Genomic DNA, 22,090 nt, shown 5'->3' with positions numbered 1-22,090 from the left:
TTAAAGAACAATTTGGTCAATATTTATTTATTTTTTTTTTATTACTACAAAATAATATTCTTGAAATTTTCTTTTACATTATAATATAATTGACACATAATATTTATTTTAAAGCATTACATATATAAATATTTTAAATAATTAGCGATTGATTTTAGTTTTAAAAATATTTAAAATACCAATTTTCGAATAACAATAGTAATTTGTATTTAATGATGGGGTTTGTCGTAACAATACGAAAGTAGTCGTTACGACGTGTTACAAGTGGTGGGAGTGTTTACAAAAATGTTACTTGATGCTAGAGTGTTTAAATCGACTGATGATGTTTGTTAGATATGTACCGGTTAAGTTATAGGTAGTTTTTTTTCGCCAAATGGAGACATTTTCTCAGATTTGGCTATAACTTTCGTTGTCTAATTCGTCAACAAAAGAAAAAATAATAACGAACACGAAAGAAAGAAGTGTTGCATACCGAGCCGTTCTATTTATGTCAAACCGTTCTATTTACGTTATACGTGTAATTAATAAAGTCATGTAGCGTTCGGTACCCCGAGCTGTGTATTATTTCTTAGTACAATTAAGGGATACCCGTTGCGTAGTTTTGGGAGTGATATGTGCAACAGAATTAAGGAGCATTACGGGGTAGAATTGAAGTTAAAAAGTATAGAAATGGCGTAATTTATGGACGATCCCGAATATAAAAGATTAATATTTATCTGAGACGTGTCATATGATTGTAACGCTCGAATAAACTCCAATTATATTAGATATTAGCTTTATCCGATATGAAAAGCGGGTAATCTTTTATCCTTTGTTTAGCCATTTTTATTCATTTATTGTATTTAGTGTGTATTTTGATTTCTATTTTAAGTATTTTTTTAAATAAAATATGACCAGAAATTAATTCTGTAAAAGCTCCTGACCAAATCATATTCCTGGATCAAAATGTTGTTGACCATTTCGTGAGAAAATTGACGTCGTTAAAACTATAAAACTTGACATAATTTTTTAGATTATTTTTTTGTAGGGCTACAACCTGTTACATCTTTATTAAATATTACTTACAAGCCAAAATTCTTCTAGATCATAGTAAAATAGGCCAATTAGTAAAGCTCTTGTTGATCTCTCTTCCTTCAGATAAGTCTAAGCTATGAAAATAACATTAGAATCTATGTTTTCAGGTTACTTTTTTCTTCTTTAAAGGGTAAATATTATATATTTATAGCCTGAATTGTGTAGAATTTCTATTAATACTGCTTAGGAAATGAAAGGCTTCCTTATCTTAAATATTCTTGTACAGAGAAGAGGAGAAATAAAAATACAAAACAAATAATTCAACATGATTTTTATTAAACTTTTTAACCTTTAGAAACATTTACATAACGAATAACAATTTAATAAGTAAATAAATTGAATAAATTCGTAAACATGTTTAAAACATAAACATAAATTCATTAATTTCTTTATACAATAGTTTCTTTGATGTGCGCTTTTTCTAGACATTTTAATGATGTGGTGGTTTGCTGTGGGGAAAAATGAAGAAATAATTAAATATATTATAATTTTATATAAAAATCAATCATAAGCTTAATAATCAAGTAAATACGCCACTTATAATAAACATAGACTTATATAAAATAATTCCATTTTAAAGTAAGAAGATATTTAACTAATTAAACTAAAATTTTAGTTAAAAACTTAATTTTTGTAAAGCCAGGAGCTTGAACACATGATCTGACCAATAAAATTGGTTCCTGCGTACAGTCAAACCCCTAGACCAGTGGTTTTTAACCTTTTTATACTAGCGGCCCACCAAATATTTCATAATTTTTTAATGACCTCCATTTTTTAATAATAATTTATATTTGTTAAATTATCTAAAATAAATTGATAGTTTTTTATTGCTTTATTTTTTATATAATAAATGTAAAACATAGCTATTATTTCATTATCTATTTAAATAACATTCAAACTTCACAATTAAACATAAAAACTCATTAATTTTTAACAAAAAATAAAATAAGAAACATTTAAAAATTCATAGAAAAAACAAAAAAATATTCGAAAATAATTTAATGAGATTTCTGCTGCTGAATATCCTCAACTAATTCTTGGTTCAATTGTATGTAATGCTATCCGCATGCAGACATCTAATTGCAATCGATTGCATTTTTTTGTTTTTATATCCACCATAGTTGAAAACCCCTTTTCACTCAAATATGCATAAATTTTGCATAATTTCGCGGCCCTCGGCAAACTTTTTATGTTAAGAAACACTGCTCTAGACAACAGCCACTGACAGGAACATAAAAGTGAAGGTGGCCGGAGGTTATTTTCTATTGTTTTTGTTCAAAAATTGCCTAAAAATATATATGTTACCATTTTAAGGTTACACATATTCATAAGAAGAATATGCACATAAGTATATATGACTCTAACTGGTCACGTGTACTCATAAAAATCACGTCTTTATGATTATAATTGTCACGTGTAATCATAGGTAGATGTATACACCGCTTTTACGGTATCAGTTGCTCATAAGATTCATATATATGAATACATTTACACGCTTATGAGATCAGTAAAAAGACGAAAATAATCATTCATAATTAATTCTCCATCTTCTCTTAATTATCATTTACAGTGTGATCATGTTTAAGTTGAATTTATTAATTTAATTTGTATAGATTTTTCTTACCAGTCTGGGACGTTCTTTATAGAGTCGCATGTGTAGGTGGCAGGGTTGAAAGCAGAACCATATCCACAATTTAGAAGTCTTGGTTTTTCGTTGACACAAACAATTAATTTGGTACAGTCGTGAGGATGAGGATATCTTGGAAATGGATAGAATTTGGTGGACAAACCTGTGATTTTCTCTGGGCATTTGAAACCGACGATATCTGTAAATATTTTCTATTATTAATACGCGTCACAGTAATTTAACATTTAACCTTAAATTGAACGAATTTTAGGTAAATTAATATAATCTTTGACATACAAGTTACTAGGTTTTAAAGTTCCTTACTTATTTTGTAGTTATTATTATTATGTTATGAAAAAAATAGAAAACTCTAGCATAATGAAATTTTTTAAAATATGAGGACATGCAAAATTTAGGCTGTGTGAGGCCATTTGTGAATATTCTTCTATATAAGTTTATGTAATGTGAAACCAATATCTTTCTTATTTCTCTCTCTCTCTCTCTCTCTCTCTCCTCTTACACGCTATTTGCTCAGAATCGTAGAAAAAGCTGGATTTTCTAGTCAAGCACTAGAAATTCATCATTTTCTACAATCCTAGGCAATTATCGTATAAGAGAAGTGAGAGATTACTGCTCTAAATTCTAGTTGGATGGATTTCTAATTCAGTGCCACGAATCCAATATTATCTATTAATAATATCGTAAATAAATATCACGTGAAAGTGGCTTCACATTATGTAAATTTATATAAAAGAAGCCTCATAAATTTAGTGCTAACTTGATCCTAGTTAGATGCAGTCAGTACCAAAATACTTAGTTAAAATCCTAAATAAATATCGCGTGATACGGGCCTCATATGTAAACTTATATAAAAGAGGCCTCAAAAAATTTACTTTCGCCTAAGGCCTGGCACAAACTGAAATTATTATTAGTGTATTCGCATTTTAAGTCTGCACGAAATGTATAAGGTGATATTTGTATCACACAATGCATTCATTGTATTTATAAATAGAAATTAATATATAAAGAGTAAGCTGTAATTAATTTTTTGTCTTTTGTGTGTATCTAAAAATATAAAAATTAAATTTTAAGTTTTTAAACGGATTAATATTAGTAATTTAAAATGCGGATTAATATTAGTAATTTAAAAAGTAATTTAAAATAAAGGTTTGTTTGTGCACGTTGAATATGACTTATAGTTCATATGTACTGTACTTTCTTCTATGTGCCCTATATGACCTACTATGTGTCTACACGTTTTTCTATTTGTCATTAATTTCGTGTCAATATTTTGATTTTTTTTATATTGATTTGATTTGATACATAAGTCATACATGGAAAATATATACCATATACAAAATTCTCAAACCTGCTGTTCATGTACAGTGCGGCTCAAAAGTCAGTTAACTAACAGCTTAAGTGCTCGATCACCTGATCGAATCTTATGAATATGTAGCTGACTGGCTGAAAACCTGTTATAATTTAAAGGTTATAACCTTCAGTTAACTGACTTTTAGTTCCCTCGTATATACATTTATGTAGAAAACAAATTAATTTTTGTAAGAGCGAGTCGAGTTATAAAATATTTATAATTAAATTAAATTTTAATCTTACCTTCACTGTTACAACCGTCTACTGTATCGGGCCAAACACATGTATGAGTGTGAATGTCATAGGCCAGACCAGGTTCACAATAAGTCAAATTAGCGATTCCCCATTCGCATACAAAATAATGAGTACAGCTATCTCGTTTGGCAAATATCCCCCATTGCCATGGGCAGTTGTCACTCTTAATTGGAGGTTCTATAAAGAAACATATATAATAAATTATATCGGTTAAACATACCCATTTATAATGTTAAAACTTTTATATTGTTCTCCTTCATATTGTATGAATAAACATTATAGTATAACGTGTTTAAAAAATAAAGGGAACGGTGGTAAAATTTAGTATAAAACATAAAAACTCGTACTAAAGGCCCTTTCTCAATACCCATTTTCAATTCGATTAGATCATAAGAGATTTTGGCCAAACTCAGGCACTCTTCAGTTAGTAGCCAAAATGGGAAATGACTCGATAGTTAAAAGGCGAGTTTTTGCGCACCAGGCTCCACCTAGCCACAAAATTCGAAGCAATCCGAACTCGAACCGGGACCCGCAAGAGCACAAGAATGCTGACTCTTCATTATATTCGTATTTTTGGTTTTTAGGCTACATGTATTGAGTTATAATCATCTTTCACGCGTGTAAGGGGTGGCGCAAAAGTCAGTTAGCCGAGTTAACCGACTTTCGGTTACCCCGTACGTACGATAAACATTACAGGAGATAATTTGTCCTTGCGTATGAAGTAATCTATAAGCATGAAGGCATTTTACAGTATTTTACTTCAGAATATTGTAAATATGTCACAATTGATTGATTGATTGGTTGATTATCAAGCGTGAAATGTTATAAAGTGAATATTACTGTTCGTATAATTCGTCGAAATTAATTAATATGTTAATTTTATAAGTTTTAATATATTAATATAAGGACAAAAATTTAAATGCCAAACCAGATTTAATAAATTTGACTATTTTATATTAATAATCTCATTCATATTCATGCGTTTATTATATATTAAAATGAAAATTATTTCCCCCCATTCCAACCGGTTCTTACAATAAGAATAATAAAATGTACTTAATTAAAATTAACGTACACAAAATAAATTATACCTTACAAAATTAGACATTTTTCTCTATTTTTTCAATATATTTTCTAAAATTTTTTATGCTAATTAATCTTTTATTTAAATTTTTTATCGAATATGTTTTTACCATGTCCTTAATTATAATTTACAAGTTTACAGTTCAAAGTACTGTACATTAAAATAATCTTCTGTGTTAACTGACTTTTGGGTTGATCCAAAAGTCAGTTAACAGGGGGTATACTTTAAAAGTGTGATTAAAATCGACGATGAGTAGCCGCTTGCTTCACTGGAAGAGACTCTGTTGACTGACTTATGAGACAATTTGTGTATTATATATGGTGGAACCTCGGTACGCCTCTACTTAACGGAGATTTTTACAGACCCTTCAAATAGGGTATCTATTATATTTACCTCTAAATAGCGGGAAAATGTCCCAATAGTGTCCACTATTCGGAGGTTATACTGCATTAACTAATTTAACAGCTTATAATTTTGCTCTTTGTATACGTTTAAACAATCCCCTTGAATCCATTTTATAGTCTATACCCCGTTTTTACGATCGAAATGCGTCGTAAATCGAACTGTAACTTTACATAGTTTCAATGTGATGAAGTAAAGATTTATCCCTACAAATATCTGTATAACACCACGCTAGTGCTTAAATACAAGGAGTCGTATAGTTACAACAAGTCGTAAAATCGGGTGGTCAGTTATATCAAGTGTACACCATATAAAATTCCAGAAAAATTCATTATATCGAGACTCTTTTACATATTATCGATAGAAGTTTATGTACAAACCTCTCTCTTTTCTATCACCGCAATCCACTCTCCATGGGTAATTGCAGAAGTGGAAAATTGGATGTTTGTCATCGAAAACTAATCCGTTTGGGCAGATTTCTCTAGTAAATGTACCATTTTCGCATTTGTAATACTTATCGCATGCTTTCAGATGTGGGTAGACGACGACACCATGTTCAGGACAATTGTTTACAGGTTCAGCTACTTGTTCCTTTGCATGGTGTGGTGGAGGTAATTGAGGTGCACCTGAAAAAATAAATAAATAATTATTTACATGGATTAAAAACATATATTTAAAGTAATTTCTTAAATAATATTACTCTCGCGTTATTTCTTAATACAGTCGAACCTGCCAACAACGGCCATCTCTAATTTTTTTACATGAACTCTTTTTTAACCAAATCATACAAAATAACCTCCAAACAATGGCAATTTTTATCTTCCCGTCAGTGTCCGCTCTTTACAGGTTTGGACGTGTATTAATGCAAGTTAAAAAAGCAATTTTATACTTTATAAACATAATTAAATGCTCAAATTTTAAGATTTTTAAGATTTTTAATGGAAGAAAAATCAAGTTTTAATAATCAAACGATTCAATTTTTACTTAATTAAGTGCAGTCATGCTGAAAATTTCTAATGTTAAACCTGTGTAAAATTTTAAATATTGGATAATGAAAGAGATAAAAATTATTTGTAGACACCGTCCAAGGTTAGTAGTGGACATTTTTCTATCTTTAAAATGCAAGACCGGTTAGTCTAGGTCGAAATTAGGTCAACACGAGAGGGTCTGATAACTGGACCGTAACTAGGACGTTTCCCCCTTTCGAAGGCCTGGCACCTTAAACTAATTTACTACTACGACTGAAAATTATATTGATGTACTCCCGTCTTTTCATATTCTTCCCTCGAATTATATATATAAAAATTGTTGATTTTTCTTTCTTCAAACTTCCTCGTTGATTCCAAATCAATTCGTGTCAATGTGTCATAAGTCTTCTTCTCCTAACCTGTGCTTTGTGTATCTGGAGCATTAAACGTGCTACGGATCCGATATGTCAATTATTAAACGTTAATCAGCGATTAAAATAATTATCATTATCCTTATTTTATAACATAATAAATCCTTTGAAAGGATAATTAAGATTTTATATATTTTTTTGCTATTTTTCTGCAATTGCATCCATTAAAATCTGACGTAATTTGACAGTATATTAACGATGAAGATTTATAGACTATAGGAGATTTCTCTGTTTACCTTAAGGGAATAATTAAATTCCTTACATCTACACATTCTTCTAAGTTTTTCCTCGCATTATTCTTTCACATTTTACTTTATATCATTAGAAAAAAATAGGAGAAATAACCTTAATTTCCTCATTTTTTTTTATTGCAGTTTCGATGTGTTTCTCTCTACCCACTACTGTAAAATTACTTCATTTTAACGAATAAAAGTTTCAAATTTATCTATTTACTATATTAATCTATATAATTTGGTATTTTTAAATATATTTTTCCTGCAATAAATTGTTTGGGATATAAAATTTTTCGTTGTCTCCTTAGTTTCAATAGGAAACGACACATATTTTATTAAGCAGTAACTTACTAAAAATAGTTTAATGATTTTTAAAAATAGAAAATGTTACAAAAACATACGTTAAGGGGTCATAAAATTTGCACGAGATTTACTCCTGAAATATTATAAAAATAGAACTTTTAGTTACGACTGCAACATCCTTTCTGAACACATCTCTAAGGATGGACTCAATGATCATTCAGTGGAAGAATTATCAGATATTTTACAAATGAATTCGATAATTTACGTGAAAGTTAACCTTTTTGCCCTTTCAATTCATCAAATTCTTTAAACTTTCTTTAACATTTTCAACGAAACCTTAATTAAACTTACTTCAACGTATTTAGCTCACTTGTCGCGGGTATAATATCGAGGCCTGTTTATAGAAATAACCTCTATTAATTATAGAATTTTCTGTCATAATATCATCAAAGAAATGGGTTAATCGAAGTACCTCAACTGGTTCTCGATTAAACACATTTCATACGAATGATTCTAATATTTATCCTTATGGCTCACGTACTGCTCCGAAAGGATGTCATAACGATCGCACGAAGGATTTCAGGAAATTGTTTAAATTAGCATTAAAATTACAGAAAAATATTGTTAAAATTGTAGATTTAGAAGGGAATTTTTTAAAATTTCTAACAGAATTTCTTAAATTTCAGTTACTCACATAGGACGCTAGAAAGTAAAACGTGAAGCGTGATGGCAAAGAAAATCATCCTCATCTTCGGGTGCCAATATATCTTTCTTGAGAGATACGCTGGAGAAAGTCAATGCTCGTAGGCGATCGAAAAGAATAAGAGTACGAGTCACGTGTTCGAGTTGGGTGGCGCTGCTATCGGTTGTCAAGACCACTTCCCCAACCCCATTTCGAATTCTAAATCACTCCGATAACAATGAGCAGCATACAACAATATTCACGTTTTTCGCCTCGTGTATCCTGATTATTGAACCGATTTACTTGAAACTTGTCATTCGTGATATTATACACAGAGTCGAAGGTCTTTGCCCCAATCACATGCAATTTTTTTTGAACTAAATTCCAAAATGGGTGTCGACCATACGAGTTTTTGTGGTGGAAAATTCTCATCGAAGCATAAATTTTCCTCTTTCTTCAATACAGGGTTATAAAACCTTAATTTCTCACGGATTTGAAAGGTGTATTTTACACAGCTTGCAGCCTTACGTCTGGATAAAAATTATTAAGATTTGTCTGTAGAAATGAGCAAAATTGGGGTGGAATCGCTTTAATTTGCACGTTTTCTTAGATTTGGTTCAAGTAATAAATTATATAACAATAAAGATATCGGATGATGGAAATTTGAAACCGCACAATGGACCCCACGAATTTGAGGGATTGGAGTTAATCTATGAAAGTTTGAATTCAGAAAGTATATTAAATTCTCGATTAAAGTATTAAATAGCCACTGAGAATTGATGAGTTTGGGTGGAATCGTTAATTTGGTTTATGGAATAAAGCAACGCAACACATGGGCGATCTGCCAAGAGGAGTGCCTTACGGGAGGACTTTCTATGGAAAAACTGCGTCTATTTAGGTGTTAGACACGAAAAGATAATTTGTAAAACTCCACGAGGTCAGGCTCGTCCGTTGGCCAGGTTCGAACCCACGACCAGTTTTATCCATATGGCCATCGATTACTTTTTCAATGGTATTTAATGTTTTCTACTTTACTCAATAACTCGCTTATACATCTCTGAATAAATTTATCTTGAGAAATTTGTACAAAATTATTAATTAATTAAAGACACGTTTGTCAACATTTATAATAATTCCAGTCTAGAGGTCAACCTCTTAGAAAAACTCCAAAATTATTAGGAAAAAAATTTCTGATTGCACTTATCTACATACATATCATTTATGTAAAGATTTTAAAATTTAGTTCATTCCAACCCACAAAAACCTATTTTAAAATAGAGCCCAGTTTCATTAGACTGCCTTTTGCTCATTATAAATTGTAATATTCTAATTTTAATCCCTATTTTATAAAAAAAAAGGAATAAAGAGGTTAACTAAATCATATATATTGTATAGATTTATATGCAGAGCTGGGCTTAAGTCTTCTTGTAGCCTTAAGCTATAACACATATAACGGGATCCTTCCCCTTTACCGTATAATAATAAAGTAAACAGACTATGTGAGGCCATAATATATAGACTCAAGACACGACACCCTAAGCTGCAGCCGGTTTATTTATGTGCAAATCCGGCCCGGTTATATGTCTTTACAGTAAATAACCCATAAACCTAAACAGTATTCGCTATATCTGTTCGTAGCAATGTTTCTTTGCGTTTTATAAATATGAAACTCATTTTTAATTGTTAAACCCACGAAATTTTCCAAGAATGCGGTCTACAAACCCATAAATCTTCCAGTAGATGGCGAAAATCGTACGTTGCTAATTCTGCCTATAGTCATTCAGGGACTTTTGCACAATAAAAATTTATTATAATATTCTATTTTAAATACAATAAATTGAAAAAAATTACATTTCGAATCATTAAAAATCCATTCCGTCTGATGAATTTTTAAAAGATGAAGAAGTGGAATTTACAAATGCATCAGAAAATTGCCGATAATGCACAGTCGATAGAGAAGTTTATTAATAGAACAGAGTTAAACTCGTTTGGTTTCCTTAAATTTCAATTCCTGAACTCACCACAAATAAAAACGACATCGGCATTCAAGGACGACATTCGAATCATGTGATTAAAATGCGTCCATGACCTAAAATTGTAGATTTTAACCTACCGTACCCCTTCACATTTTCTCTCTCCATCTTGCTTCATCGATTAAAAATAGCGACTTACCATTTATGACTTTATACATTAATTGGGAAAAAGTCACAAGAACGTCTCAACTTTATCATTTTATTCTTTTAATTCCACGAAAATTTTATATTATAAACCAATCTTCCATAAATTTCCATGGAAATTTTTATAGTTTAAAAATTATGAACTCGGGCTCGGAGAAAAAATCTCCGAATCCAAAGAAAATTTAGGGGCCTATAGTGGTTCATATCTCCTATAAAATTATTGCTATACTTACTAACAGAAAATAAAACCTTAAGACTGCTTTTTATTAATAAAGGAACATTCACATATGTATTACATTCGTTTAAAAAATAGCTAAAGGGGACCGCTCTGCTCCCTGCCCCATGCAAGTTCTCGACGGCCCTAGTTTCCCTCTCTCTTTGTTCACTTGGAAATACATAAATTGGTTTTATAGATTTTATATACGCGATTTTATTACACAGGTTCGAGCCTAGGCCCCTCTACAGCGCCGGGCCTCATAATTGCAGCCGTGGCTTTACTCCCTTTCATCGACTCTGCACACGAATCACATACTGTTAATGTAAATGTTTAAAATGTACAAGGTTTAAAAAAATTAAGCTACGATATTTTTATAAAATTTTATTCTATATGACCATTATTTCATTTATTAAAAAAATAATAATAAAATTAAAAAAAAATGGATGCTGTATCGGAGAAGAACTTTTAGTATCGCCATCTATCGTCCAGGTCTGGAACGAAAGGAGTCTCCGAATGACCCAGTGTGTTGTCGTGAAGATCCTGTGTTTGAAAATCCGCCACTTCTTGAATGTCCTGTGCTTTGTGAAGATCCAATATTTCTTGAATGTCCTGTGCGTTGTGAAGAACCTACATTTCCTGAAAACCCTGTTTGTCCTGCAGATCCTGCACTTCTTGGTGGTGCTGCTCTATTTAATCTTGGATCATCATCTCGATAGCTATAATAATTTTCACTGTAAAGATTATAAAAAAAAAAAATTAAGAAATTTTTCGTAAAAATTAGTTACAGTAGAGCGTCGATTTTCCGAAAGTCAATCATCCGAAACGTCAATCATCCGAAAGAATTCCGCCAGTGCTGTGGCGCTTTAATCTTTGGCTATGTCTTGGGCTACTCAAATATTTTACGTTTTTGATACTAAATTAACATCTGAAGTATAATTTTTTATTATTTTTATATTTTTCAATATATTTATTTTGTTTGTACAAAATAAAAAAATAATTTTTAACGATACAATAGTCTTTGTTAGGCTCAACATCGACGAAAATTCAACGCGAAGCAACACGCAACGGAGAAAAATTTCGACATCGGATACGTTAAACTATTTTTTCGTACGTAAATCAGTTATCCGAAATATCAGTTATCCGGACAACCCCAGTCCCTAATTGATTCGGAAAATCGACGCTCTACTGTATTTCAATTTATGCATTGGAATTTTCCGCTTGTTAAAAATCAAAATTTAATTTTAATTGAATTGACAATTGAATTAACCTGTAGCTATTTTATTGGTTAAAAATTAGTATAATAATTCAAACTAACCAATGAGCAGCTCGGAAAGCAACAAATCTTATTCGATCCTATACTTATATGAATTACTGGACTAAAAAATTCATGCTTATTTTTTTTTATAAATGATTTGAATAAGTTTTAGAAAATTTTATCAAATTATAAATATTCCTTTGGCTTGGCTCGAATGTTTAAATTAATTAATTAATATAAAATTAGGCTGTTTAATTTAAAAAAGGAAATTAATTAAGTGGATTCATGGTTGATGGTGAGGTTGATGAATAGGGCAACGCAACAGTTGGTCTTCCCAGGAGGACTTTCTAATGGAAATTGGCCCCTATTTATGTTTCAATTAAAAATTAACTTACCATCCAGAAACTTCTTTGTAAAAGTCACATTTGTTCAATGCATAATTAAAAACTGCTGGTTCTTCGCAAGAAAGTAAACGAGGTTTCCATTCATTCTTCTCTGTCAATATGCAAATAAAAAACTTTTTACAATCTCCTGGATGAGGATATCGTAATTGACCGTATTGTCTTATCTCATCTTCTGATGGAACTGGACAAGAAAAACCTAGAAGTGCTAAAAAAACAAATAGAAAAATTAATTTTTCTTACTGTTTAGAAGTGGTTTTAAAACTATAAATGAAAGAAAATCTGACAGATCAATAATTTGAATGTCCATTTTTCAGTAAGGGGAATCTACTTGGCATAATGGGTAGCTTTACAGAAGTTCCATTAAACTTACCTTCTCCATCACAACTTTCTACCTGATCCGGCCAGTCACATCTCGCTGTTAAATCATTCCATGCCAGTCCTTCGGGACATTGAAACGAATAAGATGTACCATCTACACAATTCCAGAAACGTCCGCAATCATGCACATTAGGGTACAAACCCCAAAGATGAGGACAATTTTCGGTGGGTTGAGCTTGCTCTATAGGAATAATTTTATGCGGTAAAACGTTTGATCATGAATTATTATTATTTATGAAAAGTTAATCATTAGTCAATTTCTTATGAGTACTTACGAACTTGTGGTCGATCGCTGCAGTCAACATCGAAAGGATAATCGCAACGAAGATGATTTGGAGAAGAGAGATGATTAAACATCAATCCATCGGGACAAAGATTTTCTGTCATGGTACCATTTTTACACTCGTAATAACGATCACACTGTCTCTCGTGTGGAAAATATCCATTTTTATAATCTCTGCATTGGCAGAAACCTAATCAAATCATGTTTTTTTTCAATTTTTTAGAATTTGCATTGAAGCAGTATTTATAAATAGAATAGAAAATATTATTCACGATTGTAAAACTTCTCATGCAATTGAAGCCATAGTATAGATTTACTACATTTTATAATTTAAAAATTATATATACTTGTTAATTAATTAAAAACTCAACAATGCGCTTCGTTGCGCCATTTTCTCTAAAAGAATTAGAAAAAATTTACTTGTGTGTTTCATAAAGTCTAAAACCATAGGAGTTATGTTAATCTTTGTTTATAAGTAAAGCATGGTACTGAGTAAGGAGAAATAAATTCAAGTTATTTTGATATTGGAGCCAGCGTGAAGTTCTCGAAGAGTTTGACAAATTATGAAATTGTCAAACACCATCACCATTTTTAACTCTCTATCCTGTAGAGTGTAGACAGTAGACAGACTTCAGGGCCAGAACTACAATGGGAACGATCGATTAATGAAAATCAGGATACGAGATCCAGATTAATTAATTTGTTCATGAGAATTTCTAATTTGATTCAGACTTGAATCCAGATCCTTAAGAGCCTCCTCGACTATCCGGTCTTCAAAAATTATCTCTACTAAATATAATTTCATTTCGTAAACCTAATTACTAACTAACCTGCCATTAAATGCGAATTAACTGTAAATAATTATGTGTATATAAACATATTACATATTCACCAACAGTAAAGAACATAAAGTAAATCTTACTAACTACAATATTTTAAATTGTCAGTTTTCTTTGATTCTGTATCTACATAAAGTTTAAATATATCATTAATTGCAGCTGGAAAATATCATTAATCAGGAACAAATAGGAAGAAGAAGATAGAAAATATCATTAATCAGGAACAATTAGGAAGAAGAATATGAAAAAATATCATTAATCGGGAAGAATTAAGAAGACGGAAAATATCATTAATTAGAAATTGTACAGTTTCTAATTAATATTTTCCACCTTCTTTCCATCTTTTCAGAAATATAAAATATTACCATTAACTTAAATAAATACGTTGTAAGAATATTCAGAAAGACTTGAAATCATATTCCTCATATACCAAATATTTTAAACAAATACGTATAGAAAATTTGTACCGAATACTTAATGATTATTAAATTTTGTAATTTTTTAATAGTTAAATAAAATAAATAAATCGAATATCCTTGATTTGTGTTTAAGTCGTATTAGGCTTATGTACTGTAATTTTATACAGATACTACCATGCTGAAATGTACAGTCGATTCCTCAACTATTCTGGAACCAATTGTACAGTACATTTAAAGTAAAAGCCGAATTATTATTATTATTATTATTATTTGCAAATTTTTCTAATGAAATCAATGAGAAAAAACTATAATAAACCTAGGATCGTATGACTTAATTAGTTTCTGAAAAACCGTCGTTAAGCGAGCCGTCGTAAATCGAACGCAAATTTTGCATAGTTTCATATTCATAAAATGACATTACATTCATTGTTATTATATATCCATTGAAATTATTTAAGCTATTATAATTTATCATTTTTAAGTACAGTTTATCATTAAAAGAAAGTGTTCTTTTAATGATAAATAAGATACCCCTGCTTTACGACGGCGCCAAATTTTCTATAACATTTTATGTAACCGTCACATTATTCTATTATTCCTTTATGTGTAATATTTTTAGTTCAAACTGCATATCTAGTAAAGTAACATAATTTATAATACTGAGCCTGCGAAATATTGTAGTTCGACATACGACAGTTTTCAAAAAACCAGTCGTAAAATGGGGTTTACTACGTTTCGAATTTCTAGTGATATGAAAGAACAAATGTAGCACTTCATTAAAACAGGAAGCGTGATGGAAATTTATAATAAGGAAAAGTTAAGGGAGAATCATTAATTTTTCATTGAGTTCACCTATCGTAATTACAAAGGGAAAGAAAAATAGCACAAGGTTATTTGGTTACAACTCGTCTTTTCAATCCCTTAACTAATTACATTCAAACGAGACACGTTTAAACCCCTAAAATTGTCAACTTAAAATATTTTATTTACTCATTTTCATAAATCAAATATATATAAATTATTTATTTTAATATTTATACATTGCTAAAGAATATTCCAAGGATGTGAATTAGCTGATAAACCTTAGCATAAATGACTTTATAAAATTTATAAACATTCAAATAAAAGAAATTTTAATGCTAATTAAATTGAATTTAAATCTGAATTAGTATGCAATTTGCCATCTTTAACCTTAAAAATTCTACTTGTTTAGCTTTATTTAGGTTACGCAATGGTAGAATTTCTCGGGGAATACCCAAATCTTTGAAATTCAATACGAAACAATACATAAATAATGAAAATAAAAGTAAAAATTATAAATTAAATAAGTGCCAAGTCTACTTTAACGAAGATAATTGTACACCTGGTCGGAATAATCAGAATTAATTTGATATTTAAATTATTCATGTCGAGCGCTTCCAATTATTTTAAGCTCTTAAATTGGCATAGAAAATAAAGACATTAAACAACACGTAAGACATATATTTGTGGCTTGCGTGTTGATTGATGTAAATTCTTTAATTAAATAATAATTCTATAATCGTTCGACCAATTTAATTTACACAAAAATAATTTATAATTGTGATCTCTGCGCCTATTGGATAAGACTACTAAACATAGTTAGTCGCAGGTTCGTTCCTCCCCACGTGATATTTTCTGGACTTTTTTTCACTTGATATACAGAAAATTTAATCTTTAATTATTTAGAAAAATTATAATTAATAATTAATCTTAATAAATACTTTAAAAAATCGTTTATGATTTTTGGAGACGGTGCGAGCAATTACATGCGTATCTATGAAGATCGCATTTTATCTCTGCAAGTTATGGAGTTTTTATATTAAATTATTTATGGTTATACAATAAAGGAGTTTTCTAGTCGATAAGTGTATGGCTTCTACTGAGTTCTACCCAACTCCACAACTAATTAATGGATGAACATTTTCATTCAGATCATAAAATTGGAAAACATTTACATTATTTTCCTGTAATTTTATTCATCTCCCATCCATAAAATTTGCATTTAATTAAAGTTTTAACTTGTTCTACCAGAATGAATTATCTAAAGATCACGGTAAGGAAATCACGGTTAAAGGAGGGCCAAAAAAAATTATCAACTGCATCCAGCCTATTTATTAATCAGCAGATGATACAGATACACAATTACTTTATCTGCTATAAATCAGTTTTAAATATTTATATAGTCTTTTTTTTTTAAATTAGTTCTATTTTTGGTTTCATGTTCAACACGTCTCTGACTGCAGCTTTTTTCCTAATTTCTTAATACATTTTTGGGCTTGGAGGATCATGAAACGTCGAAAAATGCAAAAAAGTTTCCTATATATGTGTGATGTTAATGTGTATGGGGGCGTACGGAGCATAATAACTCTTGATTTTGTCGAAAATTTCTGAAATTTTTCAGGGAGGTTTAAATATTAGGGGTATTGATGCTATTAAATTTTGATGGTTAAAGATCGACGAGGTGAGGAGATAAAGGGGGAAGTTATTATCATATCTCGAGTGGATCCGACTTGATTAAGATTTTAATTGTTATTAGCATTTAAATATATTTTTTATATATAAAAATTTGTCTTTATCCTAAAAGTTAATTATTTTAAAGTGGCAAAAAAGTTAATAATATAATGTTTTAACTCTTGCTGGGAAAGTTACGCAACTCGTTGTTGGATTTTTAATATTTTAAACAGTAAATATGCGTATAAATGATATGTAATGCAACTTACGTAAGCAATTCTATATATAGCTACACAATTTATTTTACTTTTTATAGTTTCCGTGCCATATAAAGGTGCGAGTCATTATAAAATTACATTAATTATAATTATTTTACAATATTTAAAACAAAATTTAAAAATTCATATATTAATTGAGGCTAAATTATATTTTTAGGATAACATGACTAGCATTATTAACCTTAATTTTATTTTTATTACAGCCTACGTCATTTTGAATTTTTAAAAATTGTGCTTTTAGAAAAATTATATTGAAGCCATTAAAAATATCATTAATTTTTATATAACTTTAGGCATTATAAGTTGGCCAGAGTTCAAATGAAAGCATTATTAATCATAGGTCGACATGGAGGAGGTGTTCATAAATGACGTATGAATTGAATTATGTATCGAACAATTGTTTCGACTGATTTGCCCTATATTTTAAACACATTAAAATTTTTGCAAAGATATTCGCGATTGAAATGTCTGATAAGATCTTTTATGCAATTCGCTTACGATAATTGTGTTCTTAATATAAAAAATTCCAGTTTGAGAGCATTTCTGGACTTGTTCTGGCCCTAAACTATAGCATACAATAGTCTCTTCCCCTCCATCAAATGACAACATATGTAAAAATGTCAGGCCCTAAGTTATAGCATATAACAGGTTCTTCCTTTCCACAAAATAACAATACACGTAAGATGTAAGGCCTTAAGTTACAGAGGCCCTAAGCTGCAGCTTATAACTTATAGCATATGTGCAAATTCGACCTGCTGGAGAAGTTAAATAATCACCGTTTTAGTACTAAATTTTTGATTATTTCGATAGAAATTACTTCTAAAAATTGTATTTTCTGTATTTTTATTATTAATTGATGTAAATTTCTAATATTTTGCATCAAACTTATGTCATAATGTACAGTTTAGTGAAAAGCTAATAAGAAAAAAATGAATGCATTTGATACTCTTAAGAGCATTTATACTGATAATTAACTATAGACTGAACTAATTAATTAATTATGTCACATGATATCTAATATTACTATCCATATCAGTAGATACGTAAGAAGTCTTTCCCTTTTACCATGTAACAATACGTATTAATTATTTAATGATGGAGGCCCATCGAAATTTTTTCCGTTTTATTCAGGTTCCGTTTTGGATAGGTTTTACTGTATAACTATTTTCTACCCTATTTTATAAAGTTTTTATCGTTTTATTTTCGTCTTTCATGAGTGGAAAATTCTCGTAAATACTTCTGAAGTTCCTCACTGTTGTAGGCCAAAAGATACCTTATAATCCTTCTGTTTTGTGTTATATTTTATTGTTAATAGTCATCATTAAATTATCTGGTGTGTTAATTCCTTCCTCTCTACATTTTCACGTTCTTATTTCCTCATTCATACTTACTTGTAACTCTTATGATACGCGCTCTTTACATAATACACTTTCCATCTTGAATCTTGTTTTCTCTATATTTGTAACTTTAATGAGGCATGACCTCAACATCTCACACTTTTCTGTTATAAATAAATTAAGTACAATTTAAGTACTTAAAATTACATAAGATACAAATGTATAAGGAATGAAAAAGTGTAGAGCACTTATATTTTTGTATTGAAGCAACTTAGAACTTCAGAAAAAAATAATTCAAAGCTGAAATTTTACCCATTTAAAATTAAATTTATGAATAAAAATGTCATTAAAATGTATTTTATAATAATTAATTCTATTTGAAGCCATTAAATTTAAAAATTCTTTTTGTAATGTAGCGTAGGAATGTCCACTTTTCTTCGTGTTCTTATAAAATCCCCGGTACTTAATTAAAAATAAATTATTATTTGATTTTAAAAAGTTAAATTTTATAGAAAAATCTACTAAATGATGTTACTAGTCACGAATTTTAAACATTATTTTATTTTAAAATTGAATTTTAAACATCTCTACACCATTTACAAAACGGGAAATGTCTTACTTCCCAACCTTGGATCAATAAATTAGAGAGTTTAAAGGTGAAGTATGAGAGAAGGAAACATGAAAAATATCATACTATGTCAAGGATGTCGTCCTGATTCACGCAAATCTTCGGGTTTTACTAAATCGTGTTAAAACTTTAACAAGATTCCCATGTTAAAGATTGAGTGCCACTTTCTTTAATATAGGAATCTTTACACAGTAAAGTTATAATTAAACCCCATCAAATTATATATTTTCCCTTATAAATTTTACATCGGAAGAATAACTTTATAACCATAAAAACAAATATTTAAATAAATCGAAATGGAACATTCTAACGCTCTTGGAGAATCCACGACGAAGCTGAAATAAATTTGTGAAGATCCTGTTGAGTCCCAGTTTTATTTTCACGCACAAAACGAGAATTTTTCTAGAAAATGACCCAAAAAAATATATTTTAAATACGTTTACTTACAGGCAGGAAGTGCCGCAAGAAGCACCAAGACTATCGAGGTTGGTACCATAATCACTTGCTTCATAATCCAACTTGCTTAACGAGAAACTGGAAAATTGCTCTTTAACTAAGATATATCTTCTGAATTACTCAGGGAACCGATCTGCAGGTGGAAGGAGGACAAAATTTCAAATCTTCTGATTGGTTAAGCTGTATGCTTTAAGGAACTAATCTATACATTCACTCTCTCTCTCTCTCTCTCTCTCTCTCTCTCTCTCTCTCTCTTTGTTTCTTGATGCAGAGCTCATCCACACTAGATTTGCAAGATAGAGAAACAGGTATTATTTCATAATGATTTTCTATTTTTTGGTTTGTTTGGCATTACGTGTGCAATTATTTATCTAGAAATATGCGATTCTGTAACCTGTTTATTATGTACACGAGCCAATAATACAAAAATACATTTGTCTCAAAATTTTCCAAGAACAGAAAATGCCCGTTCATTTCTTCACCCCCCTCAGAAAAACCGGATCAAATAATAAAAAAAATAAGCTTAAAAAATGATAAATCATGTATAAATGTTGATAAAAATAGAATTTCAAAATTTCCATTCGTAATTTTTGGGTTTTTATACTTATTCGTGTAGTCAATTACGAATTATTACATCATCTAGTTATTGAGGTTGTCTAGAAAAGCCACCTGTTTAGTAAGAAAATTAAAAAAAAATTGGGGTCAGAAATACTAACGGGAAAATTTCGTTGTTGTCAAGGATGACCTATAACCTAGGGGGTCACTAGACGAGTGAGATGGAAACCGGTCCATCGGCTTAAATAGCTCTCTATCTTCTCCTCTGCGAAAACTCTGTAAATCAAATTTTAGTGTATAAGTTTAGGGAGAAAACCTGTTTGTAATGTTTGATACGTTTTCAAACTGTTCAAACTCTTTAAATTTCTATTTAAACTGTTCAAAGTATTCGCCAAACTTCCTCTTCTAACTGTTCAAGGAATTCTCCAAACTTTCAAATTCCTCTTCTAACTGTTCATGTATTCATTTAAATTAGCCAAAATATTATTTAAATTATCTCATTTCTGTTTAAACTGCAAATTCTTTACTAAAGTTCCATATAAACCGGCCAAAATGTCCTTCAAAATTTCTGCCTAAACTGTGAAAAATACTTTAAATTTCAATTCAAACTATTCAAACTTTTCTTCCTGATTAAAAGTTTAAAATTGTTGAACATTAAACTGTTCAAAACAAAATAATTTAAATTTAAGTTTCATTAAAATGCAATAAAATTTCAAAAACTCGAGCTCGTATGTAAATTTCTTCAACGTTCAAATAATAATTTTACGGTCATTGAATATAATTTACTTGAGAATGAATCGGCAATGCTTACTTTCACAAAATGCATAAAATATTTAAAATTTTATAATAAAATACAGTAATATAATTTTGGGCATCTTTCTGTTGTTAATTTAAGTATATCACATTTTGAATTTTTTTTTTAAATTTAATTTTAAATAAAACGCCTGTAAAATTTAATATTTAAAAAATAAATACACAAGCCAATTAATTTTCTTTTTAACATTAATGAAGACGCAAAAATGTAATTTTAAAAGGAGAAATTAAATTAATTATAATTAACTTTCGCTTTCCTTTCTAAGACGAATTGCGTTAGTACGTTGCAAAACGTGTGTAATAAAATTTTAACGGCGTAAAACTTGGTTAGAACAGTAAACATTTTACTAGAAAAAGTAATAAATTAAACAGTGAAAGTTAACGTTAAAAATAAAAGAAAAAGTTACCTTAATTTACAAGAAAATGATCCTTAAGTTTTCATGTCATCGGAGATACCGGAATTAATATGTTGCAGTTGTTTAGTGATCCTACATTTTGGCCTTGACTCTGAAGTTGTGCAAGCGTGAAAGATGCAAATTGCCGTGTTGAAAATTTCCAAGAAATAATAATGACGATACGAACTGGCAAGTTTGAACAATAAACCATATTTAGTCATAAACCAAAAATTTCTCCATCGAAAATTGTAACTTAGACACGTGATGTAAGAAGAAATATTGTTAATCTAACACTTATAAAATTTATTTATGGTGAATTTTTGTGCTAAATTTTAATATTTTGAGTGTTTTTTTAGCTTATTTATACACTAAATTTTCGTAAAATCGATTTGGTATGAAGTTTTCTTGAAGAAACGACAGTCAATAAGAAGGCTCTAGCCTACGGGAAACTTCTATGGTAGAAGTCTTTCCATGATGAGAATACGTCATATATTCAATTTTATGCATACTAAATTTTAACATTTCGAAAGTTTTTAAGGCTTATTAATACTTAGAATCGATTCAGTACGAGGAGCCTTCTTGAAGATCGTAGGAAGGTGCAATAGACGTCTTCTCTGGTAGAAGTCTTCCTACAATAAGAAGACATCAAATATGGAATTTTATGTAGTTATGATTAATTTAATTAATAGAAAATTAACACTAGTTACATGAAGACACGACAGAAAGACTTTTAGTATCAGTATACAAGTTCAAC

At 29.8% G+C, this 22,090-nt stretch overlaps 1 protein-coding gene across 1 annotated transcript; it reads right to left on the bottom strand.

The window, feature by feature from the left end:
* Positions 1–1,393: 1,393 nt before the first annotated feature.
* LOC111640999 (chondroitin proteoglycan 2-like) lies at positions 1,394–21,502 on the bottom strand. The gene is made up of 10 exons (XM_023387107.1): positions 21,349–21,502; positions 19,565–19,706; positions 13,137–13,334; positions 12,854–13,042; positions 12,475–12,688; positions 11,308–11,555; positions 6,194–6,439; positions 4,316–4,504; positions 2,699–2,900; positions 1,394–1,523 (listed from the first exon to the last, which is right to left on the bottom strand). The coding sequence occupies exons 2-10, from the start codon at positions 19,626–19,628 to the stop codon at positions 1,505–1,507; spliced, it is 1,569 nt and encodes a 522-aa protein (XP_023242875.1). The 5' UTR covers positions 19,629–19,706; positions 21,349–21,502; the 3' UTR covers positions 1,394–1,504.
* Positions 21,503–22,090: the final 588 nt, after the last annotated feature.

This window comes from Centruroides sculpturatus, unplaced genomic scaffold, assembly GCF_000671375.1.
Source record: "Centruroides sculpturatus isolate CEXI.00-Female unplaced genomic scaffold, Cexi_2.0 scaffold187, whole genome shotgun sequence".
Lineage (NCBI taxonomy): Eukaryota > Metazoa > Arthropoda > Arachnida > Scorpiones > Buthidae > Centruroides > Centruroides sculpturatus.
This window is presented reverse-complemented; position numbering and strand designations above follow the sequence as displayed.

What these genes read in the sequence shown, in the direction of transcription:
- LOC111640999 (XM_023387107.1), bottom strand. Translation starts at nt 19,628, where the DNA reads ATGAAGCAAGTGATTATGGTACCAACCTCGATAGTCTTGGTGCTTCTT. An exon ending in CAGCGATCGACCACAAGTTC is followed by an intron (nt 13,043 to 13,136) that starts GTAAGTACTCAT and finishes TTATTCCTATAG; the next exon opens with AGCAAGCTCAACCCACCGAA. An exon ending in AGAAAGTTGTGATGGAGAAG is followed by an intron (nt 12,689 to 12,853) that starts GTAAGTTTAATG and finishes TTGTTTTTTTAG; the next exon opens with CACTTCTAGGTTTTTCTTGT.